This window comes from Polyodon spathula, chromosome 23, assembly GCF_017654505.1.
Source record: "Polyodon spathula isolate WHYD16114869_AA chromosome 23, ASM1765450v1, whole genome shotgun sequence".
Taxonomy (NCBI): domain Eukaryota; kingdom Metazoa; phylum Chordata; class Actinopteri; order Acipenseriformes; family Polyodontidae; genus Polyodon; species Polyodon spathula.
Genome location: NC_054556.1, coordinates 9,257,920 through 9,272,797, shown reverse-complemented (window position 1 = coordinate 9,272,797; position 14,878 = coordinate 9,257,920). Strand labels below are relative to the sequence as shown.

Sequence of the window (14,878 nt, the reverse complement as noted above, 5' to 3'; positions counted from 1 at the left end):
TGAATATGCCATGGAACAAGGAGCCTTAACATGTACACATTCGGGATTCAATTTGCACAACAAACACATTGGCTATAAGAGTGGCAGCCTCAGAGTACAGGCAGAGCTTCTAACCATGATCTTGGGGGTAGAGCGCATGGGTTCCTCTTCAATAGGCACGATGCGGATGTAGAAGATCGCTGGGAAGATGAAGATGAGGCAGGGAGCAGATGTGGCCCCTAAAAAAAAGAGAGAGACAGAGAACACTACAAGGGTTAGCTTAATTTATACTAAGTTGTTCTGTCAATTCCTTTAAATACTATAGTATATGTTTTTTTTACAAATCAGTCTACAAAAGTGGATTTGAAGACCGAGATGATAATATTTTCTGCCGGATTGTTTGGAAAAGGGGTGTTCTGAAACTCCTACACAAGAACAATTTCTTCATGTAAACAGGACTCATTTAGATCTACTCCTGGAGATTTTCCCGACCCCGAAAGCATGACCACCCCCTTAACTCACCATCAACAGAGTGAGGGGAAAGGTTTGACAAAATATTCATTTTGTGTTTGTTTACTTTCTTCTGGTTTAACCCTGCTCTGAATCATTTTGCACAATGTTGCTGTTGCCACCAAAGCTGCTCTCTTCAGTCATTATAAAGCGATCTCTTTTATTTTACCACTAATGATCAACCTCTATACTTTACCAGGCAAGGCTGTGCAGTGAAGCTGCAGTCCAGTGTATTTTCCCTATCCTAATACTAAGTATTTGCTGTGTTTTACCATGATTAGCTACATATGATATAATGTTTTGCCACACTTGTGCATAAGTGACCCTGCTTGTTACGAGAGTGCTTTACCACACATGGGACACCACAGCGAGCTTTCTGTTTTTGTAATCATCACTAGAAACCACAGTCTATTCTGTTCTGACCTTTCTGAATTCTTGTTATTCCCCAGGTGCTATTTGAACACCTGCCCTTTGGCATCAGAAGTGTATTGATTTCACAGCGTTCTACTCTGCATCTATTTTTCTCAACCCCACTTCACCTGAAGGAAAAGACGCAAAACAGTTTGATGTTTCATGTACAGGAATGCACTTTCTATATACAGTACCATACATACTTAGGACTACGCCAGCCAAGGAAAGATAACTTGAGATATACTTGCAATGGCTGTTTCAGTTTCCAAAACAATAGTTTACCACAGTAAATGTACACTCTGGTTATAGTATGTGTTTACCATAGTTTATCATTGTTTGCCATGTTTAATATGCTTTGCTATGCATCTCTAGGCTTTCCAGTGCTTGCCTAAGCTTTAACAAGCTTTTTCTTTGTTTTTTTCACAGTTTACTAAGGAAAACTTTTATAAGGCCAGGGTTCCATAACTGTGGATCAGTGCTTTGTAACTTTCTACGAATAAATGTTCTGTCATAGAATGTGCTGACTACGGACCATACAGCCGATGACTCACCGATGATCCCGAAGATGCCCAGGATGTTGGGTGCGAAGATGACGAGCAGGTTGATGAGGGTCAGCAGGCAAGTTGCGATGGTGATGTGACGCAGCCAGTTAAACGCCTTGTTGGGGAACAACATCTGCTGGATGGCACGCCGTACCTGTGGAGCAGACAGGGTGGGACTTCCTTTCAAAAATGCCAAGAACACAACAACCAATGCACACCTTAAAAAGGGTATATAAGGACCTTTTTATTTTATCGTGTTGCTACAGCTGTTTCCATAATGTGTGTGTATTGTTTTTATTTATTTATTTATTTTTTACATTTTGACCACTTTTTAAAACTTTTTAAAATTGCATTCCCTGCCTCAAGATGGCTTCACATACACCCGCATGGACCTCTCAGAACTACATTTCCCATTATCCTCCTGCTCACATATGTAATTGAGATGGATCTAGCAGTGATTAGGAGGAATATAGGACATGTTGTTCTGAGAGGTCCATGCAGATACCTGTGAAGCCATATTGAGGCAGGGAATGCAATTAAAAAAAATTGGTCAAAATGTAAAAAAAAAAAAAAAAAAACATATATTAAAACAATACACACACCTTAAACAGTTGTAGCAACACATGGGAACATGCAACACAATACAATAAAAGGTCATGTATACCCTTTAAACTGTACATAACTAACAAAACAATTCCAGTAATCTTACATGGCATGAATTACTAAACATGTTAAATAGTATTTTATTCACAGATTCCAGTTTCAGATACATGATTAATGACGATCTGAATGAACTGTTGTAGTTTATTACATTTCAATAATCTGATCTGGCAGATGTATTTTCAACAGAGCAGTTTACCGTACCAGTGAGCAGCTCAATATTGGAAGACTGCCTTCTTTCCCATGTATAACACTGATGTTAATAGAGGGTGTCAGTACTTGTAGGTAGACCTATAGATTAGGGACAGAGGCTTACCGGGAAGAGGACAATGGGCACTGTGAGGGTGACGGCAGTGAGCACTGCCAGTCGAACACACAGGATCAAGGTGTCGAAGGGGTCGATCCGGCTGTAGGTGTGAAGCATCTCTGCTTCAACTTTACCTGTGAGGCACAGACACAGAAAGAGAGAGCGGTGTCACACACACACAAGACTCAGACTGAACTGGAGACTGTGTAGAGAAATTCACAACTGCTGCACAGTGCAAGAGAAAATCACTGGGTCAAACGAACGACTTCATCAGCATTTTCTGACATCTCTAATTCGTTGACAATAAGCCAAGATGTATTGCTGATGCTGTATTTTATGGCAGCTCTAAGAACAGACGGCTCTTATTTGCAAACCTTTACTACAAGCCGTATCCTCGGACACCTAGTCGGTGCAGTCACATTAGTAATTGTTGTGATGAGAAAAAGTGTGTTATGGCAAAATGACATATAGAAATATGTTGTAGTGTATACTGTAAAAGGAAAGCTGTGCTCAGATACTTTTCAATGTGCAGTCTGTGTGATTATAAAGGAAACAAGTAAGTACTTATTAATGTACATGAGCACAGCTGACAGTGAAAACAAGGTGTTAAAGACTGTTGTGCTGTGAGTGAAGAAGTGTGACGGTGAACATGTTAGACTGTCAGTGGCTGAGAGAGTGAGGGGTGGGCCCATTGAAGTGCTTATTCCACTCACCATAGAAGGTCAGGTATCCGAAGAGAGCCGCCAGGAAATACATGGTGTACATGACAGCGATGGAAATGTTGGAGACGTGCTGCATCTTCCTTTTTGTGGGGCTGTAATCAGAGAGGACAGCATTGGTTAACTTCCATAGCAAACATACACAAGACAAAAAGGAACCTCCTGGGGATCTCCGAGTTTCATTTGGTGAAACCCACATACTCGCCGCTATCTTGTATCCTTCTCAGCAAATTTTGTTAACAAATCAGGTTGCATGTTGCTGACTCTTTAGTTACATACAAAACACCTGAGATAGAGTGGGTTACAAACAGAGGGAGAGTTGGGGGCTCTGTGACAGTAAGGTACAGTACAGGGAGTATTACATGACCAGCACACTGTGCCTGGTAGTAGCTGCACTTACTTGCGTAGCTCGGTGTAGATAGGCAGGACCTCTGGGTGGCAGACAAAGGCGAAGGCTAGGATGGGGATGGTGTATGCCGTCTAAAACGAAGACAATGGAGAGTAATTTATGTGTTGCAAAATAAAAGATAGCAACATCTAATTGGTTTACCCTGAATCCACACTCTTAAAAACAAGACATTACAGGAGGTAATTATAAATGAAGTCCACTCTGCCCAGTATGTACAGTGCCCCCTGCTGTCCATACCTGGGAGTTAAGGGTAAACATGCGGGGGCCACAGTCAAGATCTGCCTCCATCTGGGTGTGTCCGTTCTGGTAGCCAACCGAGTGTTCCATGCCGGTGCTGGAGTTGAGCGATTCTGTGGTATTGAACGAGAACTCAAAGAAGGGACACGGGATCTGGAACTTCTTGTATATCACCTGAAGAGCAAAAAACAAATAAAATAAATAGATTTTAAAAATGTACTGCATGTTCCAATAGTAACTGACAAACATGTAAATCCACAAGAGTACAATATGCCTTTTCAGTAAAGGGCATTGCTAGCTCTGAAACCGCTCAGAGGAAGGTGGTAGAATATGGATACAGAGAAATGGCATTAAATATGCAATCCTTGACAAACTATAACCTTAAGTATTTAAATTATATATGGTTTTCACAAGTTTGCTCTTTATTTTTTTTTACTTCGTTATAGGATTTTAGATTCTGCTTCCTGGTACCTCATCACTACCGCAGATCATCCTCACTCCAATGTCAGAGAGAGGAAAGGAAAGGAAGCAGCAGTTTATACGAATATGACACCTGACCTGTACAGTACAGTAAAGAAGCATTGCACACGCACCACACAGAGGAAAAACACCATACAGCTCAGGGAGAACCCACTGGTGTAGCCCAGGTAACCTATGGAAAAGAGAGATCAGTGAGGACTTTAACCCAGGGCATCTACTCTGCCTGTGTTAGGAATACCTCCTAGCCATGAAACCTATCTCTGCCTTAAAGGGCCACACTGATTACCAGAGTTCTTACACAGCAATGAAATTATAATTTACTTAGAAAGCTGACTGCAGTAGCAAATACACCCAGACATTCAGCCTCAGTAGCTCAGGGATGGAAATGTGATACTCTCATTGCTTAGCACTTGATCCATTCCTGGTTTTACTAAAATGGGTGAAACCACTATGCAATAGGAGTCTTATTTCCATCCCTGTAGCTTATTAAACACTAAATGTTTACAAATAGAAACAGAAACCAGGTTTTCTTTTTAAAACAGTCTCTGTGGCTCGCAAGTAACCTTTTCCTAGAAAAGGGCTTCAGTCTGGTTATGCTCATTCAGTGTAATCGTTCGTCACACTAGTTGTGTGTTCCAGGAAAGCAGGAAAGGCAGCTCCTTCCATCAATTTATGTTTGAAATATCACAAACAGAACAAACAGTTTTGGTACGATAACCGACGACACAATAGCATGGGATCCAACAAATAGTTTAGAGTCACACCCACAGTAACTATTGACTGGACGCCCAGTAAAATGCCAGAGTCTCCTGTTTGATTTCTTACAACTGAAAATAATGAATGTTTTAGACTTCCATTACCGACTCGTAATTCTGAGGTACTACTATAACGTAGATTATTGGAGAAGGCTGAAATGGGAAATGTGAGGTCAGTATGTAATAATATCATCATCTCACCTAGCTGCTTCATGAGGGCCAGAGGCAGGATGACAGTCAGAGAAACCAGGATCACCAGATAGTTACCATTTAAGTACCACTCACTGAGGAAGCAAAACACAACCATTGTCAGCAGAAGCACAAAACAGGGTTACCACAATCACAGAGTTGGGTTTTACAGCTAGGGTTTCTTCAGAGCAATACATTGGTATGATAATAGCATTCCATCGCCCTTCAGTACAGAACCATTTTACTATAGGGAAACACTATAGATACTGATCACCTTAGATTGATATCACGGGCAGGAGACGTAGGTTTCATGATGTCTCCAGACCAGACCTTTCACAAACCAAACATGTCAGCTGCTTCAAGAAATGTAAGTCTGTCGGCAGGCCACCTGTCCAATCTGGTAAACTCTCTCTGCTGTCAGTACCTAGTGAGCTACTACTTCAAAAGGAACAGCCTAGCAAGCGTTGAAGAGAAAAAAAACATGTTTCTATTTTAATTTGAAATGACATGTATTGGCAAAACATGTACTTTCAAACAAGACGAATACATGTGAAACTGGGCATTTGTTGTTCCATTAAACTCTCTGCTTACCATATTAAATCGTCCCATAAGAGCAGTGGCACACCAAATATAATCCATGTAAAATGGCGGGTATGAGCTTTTGTTCTCCATTTTAACCATAAAATGGTGACAGCCAAAAAAAAAGCATTTTTGTTTTTGCTATACTTTGTTGAATATTACATTTCAGCATGTAATCCCTATGATACAAGTACCTTATTATTATTACAATTATGGCTGCAGGGACACATTCACTCTCTCTCAAACATGCTCACTCAAAAACATAGTTTCTAGGTGGATTAATGTAAAACAGTGCTAACAATCCCGTTTTACTGGCAAATCCACCATCTCAGAAGCCAATAAAAATATCCCTTTATACTGCAAACGGCAGTGTGTGCGTCACACACAGTGCCGAGAAAAAGTCTGTGAACCCTTTAGAATTTTCACATATTTCAAACATAAAATGTTGTTAGCTCTTAATCTAAGTCCTAATAATAGATAAAGACTGATTAAACAAATGACACAAAAACATGATACCTTTTCAACATTTATTTAACCACAAACGAGTCAACATTCAATATCCATGTGTGAAAAAGTATGTGGACCTTTAGATTCAGTAACTGGTGGCACCTCCTTGAGCAGCAATGACTTCAACTAAGCATTTCCTGTAACTGTTAGTCAGTCTCTCACATCAGTTTTGAGGAATTTTGGCCCATTCCTCCTTACAAAACTGTTTCAACTCTGTGACATTTGAAGGCTTCCTTGCATGGACAGCTCACTTCAGGTCCTGCCACAACATTTTGATGGGTTTTAGTTCCAGAGTTTGACCAGGCCATTCTAAAAATGTGGGCTTTCTTCTTCTGCAGCTATTTTTTTGTAGATCTGCTTGTATGTTTAGGATCATTGTCTTGCTGCATGACCCATTTTCGGTTCAGCTTCAGCTCACGGACGGATGGCCTGACATTCTCCTCTAGAATCTTCCGATATAATGCAGAATTCATGGTTGTGTCAATGATGGCAAGCCATCCAGGTCCTAAGGCAGCAAAGCAGCTCCAAACCATCACACTCCCACCACCATGCTTGACAGCTGGGATGAGGTTCTTCTATGCATTTGCACTTCGAATGCAGTGTTTGGTTTTCGCCAAACATAACGTTTCTCATTGAGGCCAAAAAGTTCTACCTTTGACTCGTCTGTCCAGAGAACATTGTTCCAGAAGTCTTGTGGATCATCTATGTGCTCTTTGACGAACTTCAGACGGGAAGCAATGTTCTTTTTAGACAGCAGTGGTTTCCTCCTGGCTATCCTTCTTCCCACAGTTTTCTGGACAGTGTTCTTAATTTATCTCTACCCTTTTAAGCACACTTTCACTAGCATACGCTCCCAGCAACAGCAGGAATGATGTGACTAGGTACGACATCACCCAATTTGATATAGATCACTTTACTCATTTGTTATATCAGCATTGAATCAAAGTGAAAGATATTTTACTTCTCAAACTCTTTCATGGGGATAACACATAAGCTTCCAAGCATGATACAGTACAATAAATCTAGTGATTTATAGTTACATTGTTATTTAATATAACTTGCATTTTCTTCTAATGCTGAAATGTTGTGTGTGTGACAGTGGGGAAATGACAGCATTGGACACTGAAGCCTTTGGTCTGTCTGTCTGATGAACAGTATGGAGATTCTATAGAGGGAGGGGAAAGACAACATGTCTGACAAGCCAAGGAGGTTAAATGCTAACCTCTCAGAGCTTCTACTGACGTACAAGCTCTTTCCCCCAGAACTCTCCTCTCAGCTGACGCACGCTGCCAAGGAACAGAACCCAAACATTGTGAACTGGCTTGTCACAATCAAGTGTTTGGGACTCTATGCTCTATAAATAAGCTGCTTTTGGCTGTTCCTATTGTAAACACATGCAGCACAGGCTTGCCTTGCGTCAAAGCAGAGCTTGATTCTGAACTCCCTTTCCATGTAAAGCAAGCATACCATGTGGCTGAGACCACACTGCACTCAACACCTGTTTATTTATGTATTTAACTGCATTTTCACTCTGGGATAAGAAAACAGGCCAGTTTCACATGTAGGTAACAGTTGCCTAAATCCACTTTAATTCTATAGAATAAAATAAACTTTAACAAAAGAAAATATTTCTCTTTAATCATTTAGATGAGGAATCATGTTAAAGTCCAGCTGACTGCATTCGACCTACTCAGTTTTTTTTTTTTTTCAGTGGGTATTTTAACCAAAAAGAAAAACTGACTAATTTATATTATCACTTTATAAGTGGTCCTAATGTTTTTTTTTTTTTTTAATGGATATTTACCCCGGTGAGTAAATACAAGTAAACGACAGCAATACACAAAGCACTGAGCTTGCGGGTGACTGTGAGGTGAAGGTGTTTCTGATCACAAGTGTAAAATTCCAGCACTCTCAGCTCTGCCGTTACATGGAAGTATTCCCCATAACAACGCTGCTGTTGTGAGTGGTTGTCAGCACAGAAGGGCTGTGTTATGTGAGTAATTTCAATCCTCCTTCCCCTGACCGACCAATAGGAGCACCCAAATGTTGACCCTCCTTCGGATTTGGATTAATCTCTCTACCTCGTTTCCTAACATGAGCAGAGGCCAAGGATACTTTCCCGAAACCTGGAGTGCAGCAGAGCGGATCCCCCCCCCACGCTCCCTGCAACCACCTGCAGATTCTGATCAGCTAATGTGGCTCCAGTTAAGTTTAGCACTTGGAAAGTTTCAAATTGCTGAGGCCATTACTGACAAATCTATATGATGCCAGCTCATTTGCATCTGCTTTGCACTGTCATGACCTCTCCAGTATTGTCCCCATTTACCCTAATCACGAGTACCGATCTGAACAGTCTATTCTTCTCTCTTCAGCACTGTCATTGCCCTGTACCTCAATGATGCACACTAGACCAAACTCTCCATTTCAGCAGTCCATCCCTTTTACCATGATCCACAGTAAGAGGCTGTCTGATACTTACTCTGACTTTCCGCTGCTGTTCAGGAAGGCCTGGATGACCAGAGGGAACTCATACTTGACAATGTAAAGGTAACTGGACATGGCTGTAGGGGTACAGAATAATACAGTATTTTTGAACATGTCAGAGAAGTGTCTCATTATGCCGGGGGGGTGGGGCTGTTCATAATCCCAGTCAGTGTTTCAAGCCTTTAATATTCATTGCTTATACCTAGGTAACTACAGTGCTCCCTCGCTACGGGTCTCAGACACACACACACACACACACAATATGAGCATTATATTGTTAAAGTGTAATATTGGGACACACAATATGAGTTACGATCTTGCAGTTCGCAGGATAGGCAGGTCCTCTAGGGTATGTTTTGCAGAATGAAAGGAGATGTTAACTCACCACAAGTATGAACTCAGAATCTATGGACTGTTTTCAATAGGTCTTTCAAGTGGTAGTTCTTTCAGGGCAGGGTGCTTGTTTGTTGTGAATGCTTACCACCAATGTTCTGTAAGGTGATAGCTATTCCAGCCGCTAGTTTTCCTGGAGTGCCAAATGCCCTGTAGCCAAGCTGCTCATAAGCGCGAATGCCTGTGAAATAAGAAACAAATTATCTTCTGTACTGTGCCAGAGAGAGGCACTGCCTACACATCACCATGATCAGGAGCTGCAGCACAGACTTAGACTGTCAGCCACTGCACTTTGATGCTACTTGAATGGCTTAGCTGTTGGCATGTTATATCACATTGATTGAGACCTCAGACTTTGTAGCCAAAACACTACAGTTTACTAGAGTATATACTATATAAAACTGTAGTATTTTGGACACTACTATACAGACATTCCAGGAACTTTTGATCTCCTAAAATTTTTTAAAAAAAACAGAAAGAAATGCTAATGCATTTATATATAATATTCACAAATCTCCCTCATTTGGATGATCTGACCTGGGCATCTCTGACTATAGTTACTAATAATTGTAGAATAACATACTCTGTTTACACTACAACAGATAACACATTTCTTACCCTAACATAGATATATTATACCCAGCCAATCATTTCAAAGGAGGTCAAACCACGCTTGCAGGGACTGGAAAGAGAAATAGCAACCACAGGGCGTTTTTGACTGGATTTCCTCACCCATTCAATAAAGCGTGTCTCACTGGCGAGACTGTGGACGTCAATGTTTTGAGAGCTATCTTTGAAATGACATTAGAAAACGGAGCAGGCCTATAAAACAACCTCCACTCTTGCTAATGTAGACTGGGCAGTGGGCTCATGACCTGCTATAAAAGATAATAATGATGCAATTGTGTTTTCTTTCTGGCAACAGAAAGGCCAGATGCATTAAACAGGCATGTGTGTCATGCTGTTATTCTCAGCTCTCAAAGCCTCTTACTTACCCACTACTCCAGAGGACTTCAGCAGCAAATGGATAGAATAGCAGGAAAGAACTGCCACTACCGTCAGAAGAAAACTGAAATACAAAAAAAAAGACAGAAACAAACTGGGGATAAATAATAATAAAGGGTACAACCACGGTAGCTCATGTGTGTTTTAAACCAACAAGGCACTGACTGTGTGAACTTTGTATGATAATAAAAACCATGTGGAATTCTGCAGAGACTGTGTTAAGGTATTTCATATACAAGTAAATGTAATCTTCAATTTTTTACTTGTTTTAACCTATAAATAATTATTGTCTCTTCTTTCTGCTGTAATTCCTTTGCATCTGAACAACACATCATTTTAAACACATCCATAACATCAGACTCAAACATTGACAGTGTACAGTGAAGAATATAGTGTATTAATAAAACTAAATGAAAAAAAAATACGGAGGATTTCAAGACTCTAGAGAATATCCAGATTTTCAAATTTTTATACCATCTGCAGCCCTCACATAGACTAGACCACTGGGACACTGGTATATCGTCCTGATGAACCACAGAAGATCCATTAGCAGTATGTAGTGATACTGTGATTCCAGTGGAATTCCAAAACACAAACATGTTACGATTGGGACAGCAGTATGCTGATACCCTTTTGCTATTGGCATTGGAGGTCACTGGGTAATGGACTTGTGGGACTATATATGGTAAATTAGGTTTCTCAGGTAATGTACACAGGATAAAGTCTGGATGTGATTTCATAAATATTATTTGTTTTACATTCAATTCTAGTGTATACAGGTATGTGACTCCTACAACTACCACTACCACTAATACTCAAGACCATGGAGCCAGGTAGTAAGCTGCCTTTCATTTTTGTTCTTTACATGTGTATTTATCAAGTCATACAAAGGCAAAAAAAAACACAAGTGTATGAAAACAACCATAGCTTAATTTTCTTCTGAATCCCTCATTGCTGGCTGCTGTCAACTTCAGAGCAAAAGAGGTACTGCACTTGTTTTGCCAAGGTACCTTGACTATGAAAATGTACTGTGGTACACCAGCTGGACAAACAAAATGTACAAAACACCAACACCTGGATTAAAGGCAGTAACTTTCAGCTGGTGAACAATGAAAACTTAAAATAATACATGTTATTTTACAAACTATCATGCCAGTGATAAAAATAACACATTACAGGGGCCATTGTCATAAAATGTAGTTCACTGCCATGATCTACACCAGAATGGCATCTCATAACAGATGCCCATGTTTCATCAAGATATGCTGTGACATCAGGCAGAAAGGAACACACAGTCAGGCACTACTGGCAGTTGAAACTGAGACACAATGGCTGCACTCAGTGTGTTTATTGAATGAAACAAATAAAAGGTTTAAATAAAAACAGCACACGGCACTTGAGGCCAAAATAAATAGACGAACAAAACAGACCAACATTAAGCAAACAGTGGACTTACAGACAAACACTGTGAGTCAAAACAAACAAGTATCATGCGGGTCCTTCCAGCACGAAATACCAATTGTTATTTACTTTTTAATTTACTTTTACTCCTCTTCCCTCTCCCGTTCTCCACTCACCGAACACACAAACGCTGCACCTTTTATGCAGCTCTACCGAGACTAGATTGCTAATCAATAATTCAATTTGGAATCTCGGTACATCTGCATGTGAAACAATTTGTTCACTTCCCCGTGCTCATATACAAATACTCCTTTTAATCTGCATGTGAAGTGATTGTGCCATCCTCGTGTCTAAATACAATTATATATTTTAAATCACTCGTGCTACACAGATCCACTTATATCCAACATTAACACCCCACGCGCAACCACAAGGGCTGGGCACACTGTCACATATACATATAAATCAGCCAATCCGATGAAAGTAGCATGAAAAGGAAGGTGGCTGTCTACGTGGAATGACTTATTGCATCACATGTCATTATTTAAATTGAGCAGCTCTGACGACATACGATTCATAACCCATCCTGTATCTTTTATGTTTTACAGCCTTACGAGATCAACATAACCACCATACCTACTTCTGTTATTTCAATTTGTAATTAAAATGTTTACTGCACATCAGGGTGCACTGTATTCGTGACATCATTGGGCAGTATACGTCTTTACAGAGGCAGGCTGAAACTGAGCTACTTTACACACTCTCTCTCTCTCGCTCTCTTTCTCTCTCTCGCTCCCCTCCCCCAGTAGGTCACAAGGTCTTGCTCCAGTCAACCTGCCCAACATTCTAAAGGCCAGCCTCCCACGTTAGGAAGCTCGATGTCTGAAAGGTATGAAAGGCCCTACTGTTTTCTACTAAAACCTAATGGAGCTATGCTGGTGACTTTCTGTGCCAAGAGGTGCCTTGACTTGTAACAGCCCTATAAGAAATGGATACCTCAGCTCTAAAAACAAATAATCTCCTTTTTTGCAATTTGTGAAGGTCAGTTGGTCACACAGTCCAGAGTTCCCATGCCATCAGCATGTTCTCACATAACGGGCAGGGGGCTGCTGTTTGTGCCTGGTTTGTTGACGTGGGCTGATCAAATTCCTCTTAAAACACAACGACTTGGCCTAAGCTCTGCAGTTTTCCCGCCAAAGGTCCAAGCTGCAAGAAAAATCTACAAACAAGGGCTTTTATTTGCTTGGTTGTTGTTTTGTTTTCATTGGCTTACTTTCTCCTGTGGAAGAAACTCCTTATAGGCTGCTGAGTCAGACCTGACTAAAGTACTGTGTCCCGTGTTACTTCACAACTATTGCCTGCTAGGAGAAAGCAGAGCTGTAGCTCAAAGTTGACTTGTCCCCTCTAGGAGAAGCTCTAGAGGTGCCAGCTCCAGAGTAGAAAATTATATTAAACAGTAACACATTGTGACACTATACATTTAGAGCACGTTTATAATGGAACGTAAGTTCTAGGGTAGTTTAGTGCGATCATGAGAACAATAACTAGTCCAGTAACACTGGAAAGAGTAGCAGAAGTGTCATCGCTGTCTATTCTGAGCCCTGCCACGAGAAGGGAACGCGCTGGCCTGGATCCATTACGAGCTCACCCACTCTCCTTCCAAACACTCACCACCACCCACCACCTCCCCAAGTGCTTGTCTTTCATCTGGCTACTGTTTAAATTCCTTGTTATAAACTCAAGTATACTCAAGGTCATGGCTATTTCTGTACCCCCATCTGTAAGCTCTATCTTGGATTCCTCTTTGAAAAACACTGGAGTACTAACACTTCATCATTCTGGATGCAGTAGCTTTTTAGCGCTCCAGCACAGTTACCCAACAGTAGTATTGCATTGTACCAAATTAAGATCTCATTACAGTAACACCACAATTGAGAATCTACTGTAAATGTTCTGCCATATGGCACTGAAACACAGTGATCTTGCTTAAATCTAGTCTCCAATACCTTGGCTTTTAGAGTTAAATATGTGTGTGTGAATACATCAACTTTGGCTGTTTTTTTGCAAGCTTCTGTTATACATTCATGTGATCAACATCAAGTCACATACCCACTTCCATGTGCTTTCCTTGCATGTGCTTCTCCTTTTGTTATTCTATGAACTTTCCAAACTCACTGCCCCATAGTATATATTACTGTTCAGTTGTTATGAATTATTATTTGGGTACAGTAAAGGCTACTATTTTTATTTATTTATTACATAATCACAACTACATAGTCATCTGGGTGATTGCAGCAAAAGTTACCAAGAGTTTACAATAATCTGTGGACGGCCCATTTCATATATCCTCATCCTGTAACCTAAACGGTGCTGTATCTCTGTGTATCTGTGTGGCTCTTCCAGATGAAAAGGAATTCAACCATGGGAGTGGGAGGGGTCAGGTCACACTTACAGGAAGAGGATGATGCCAGTGTTGGCCATCGCATAAGCCAGTCCCAGAATTCCACTGCCCATGATGGCGTTACCCAGGTTGAAGACGGACATGCCAAACGAAGTCTTTCCTTCAAACTGGAAAAAAGGAATTAAAAAATAAATAAATAAAATCAGAGAACATGACTTCAAAAGCTACTAAACACACAGTGCAGCCCCTGAACTGCAGAAATCTCAAATGGAAGTTACCCTGTCCTTGAATACTCCCTGAATGCTCATTACTGATCACTGCAATCAAACACTTTCAATCTGATTCTAATTGAAGTGCTCTGGCTGTTCCTGATCTGTATGGTTTATCTACCGGATTAAGATATTTCATTAGTTCAATATAAATCTACTGTGAACCACGGCTTCTGTTCCACTGCTAGAAATCCTATACATACAGTAAAAGCAAGCAACTTCTGATGTTTCTCTCCAGCCAAAAATGGAATTCAATTGAACCTTTAATCAACCAATACACGCTTCCTATGACATTAAGAGATTGAGAGATACATAGTAGCCTTTAGAAGTTATGTTCAACTGTCTTGTGATACTCACATCCGTGAAGCGAGCTGGTTTCTTCCCGTCGGTGTGGGGTAGGAACTCCTCACTCTCTGCTACGTTTCCTTCAGTGTCCTCATACCTGCTGGAACCGGGTTAACAGTCAATACAAAGCTAAACCATTTTGATCTACATATACCGGTTTAATCTGTCACAAACAACTTCCTTGTTTCTGGGTGAAAGAGGTATTTTGGCCAAAATCCAAAAATTACCAGCTAAAGGTTAAACTGCTACACTGCCAGAACTCTTTTCATTGACATAAGGAATCAATACGTGCGGTC

The 14,878-nt window shown here is 40.7% G+C and overlaps 1 protein-coding gene across 2 annotated transcripts in view; it reads right to left on the bottom strand.

The window, feature by feature from the left end:
- The window catches only part of LOC121298247 (sodium-coupled neutral amino acid transporter 3-like), a 28,809-nt gene that overhangs the window by 1,083 nt on the left and 12,848 nt on the right, over positions 1 to 14,878 (bottom strand). The window contains exons 3-15 of one of the 2 annotated variants that reach the window (XM_041225255.1): positions 14,595 to 14,682; positions 14,020 to 14,135; positions 10,157 to 10,230; positions 9,250 to 9,342; positions 8,764 to 8,845; positions 5,211 to 5,293; positions 4,368 to 4,426; positions 3,775 to 3,948; positions 3,529 to 3,608; positions 3,123 to 3,223; positions 2,419 to 2,543; positions 1,452 to 1,596; positions 115 to 218 (exon numbers count right to left, since the gene is read on the bottom strand). In XM_041225255.1, coding sequence (XP_041081189.1) covers positions 115 to 218; positions 1,452 to 1,596; positions 2,419 to 2,543; positions 3,123 to 3,223; positions 3,529 to 3,608; positions 3,775 to 3,948; positions 4,368 to 4,426; positions 5,211 to 5,293; positions 8,764 to 8,845; positions 9,250 to 9,342; positions 10,157 to 10,230; positions 14,020 to 14,135; positions 14,595 to 14,682 — 1,324 coding nt within the window. The remainder of the gene's footprint in view (positions 1 to 114; positions 219 to 1,451; positions 1,597 to 2,418; positions 2,544 to 3,122; positions 3,224 to 3,528; positions 3,609 to 3,774; positions 3,949 to 4,367; positions 4,427 to 5,210; positions 5,294 to 8,763; positions 8,846 to 9,249; positions 9,343 to 10,156; positions 10,231 to 14,019; positions 14,136 to 14,594; positions 14,683 to 14,878) is intronic. The other variant, XM_041225257.1, reaches the window with a different exon arrangement.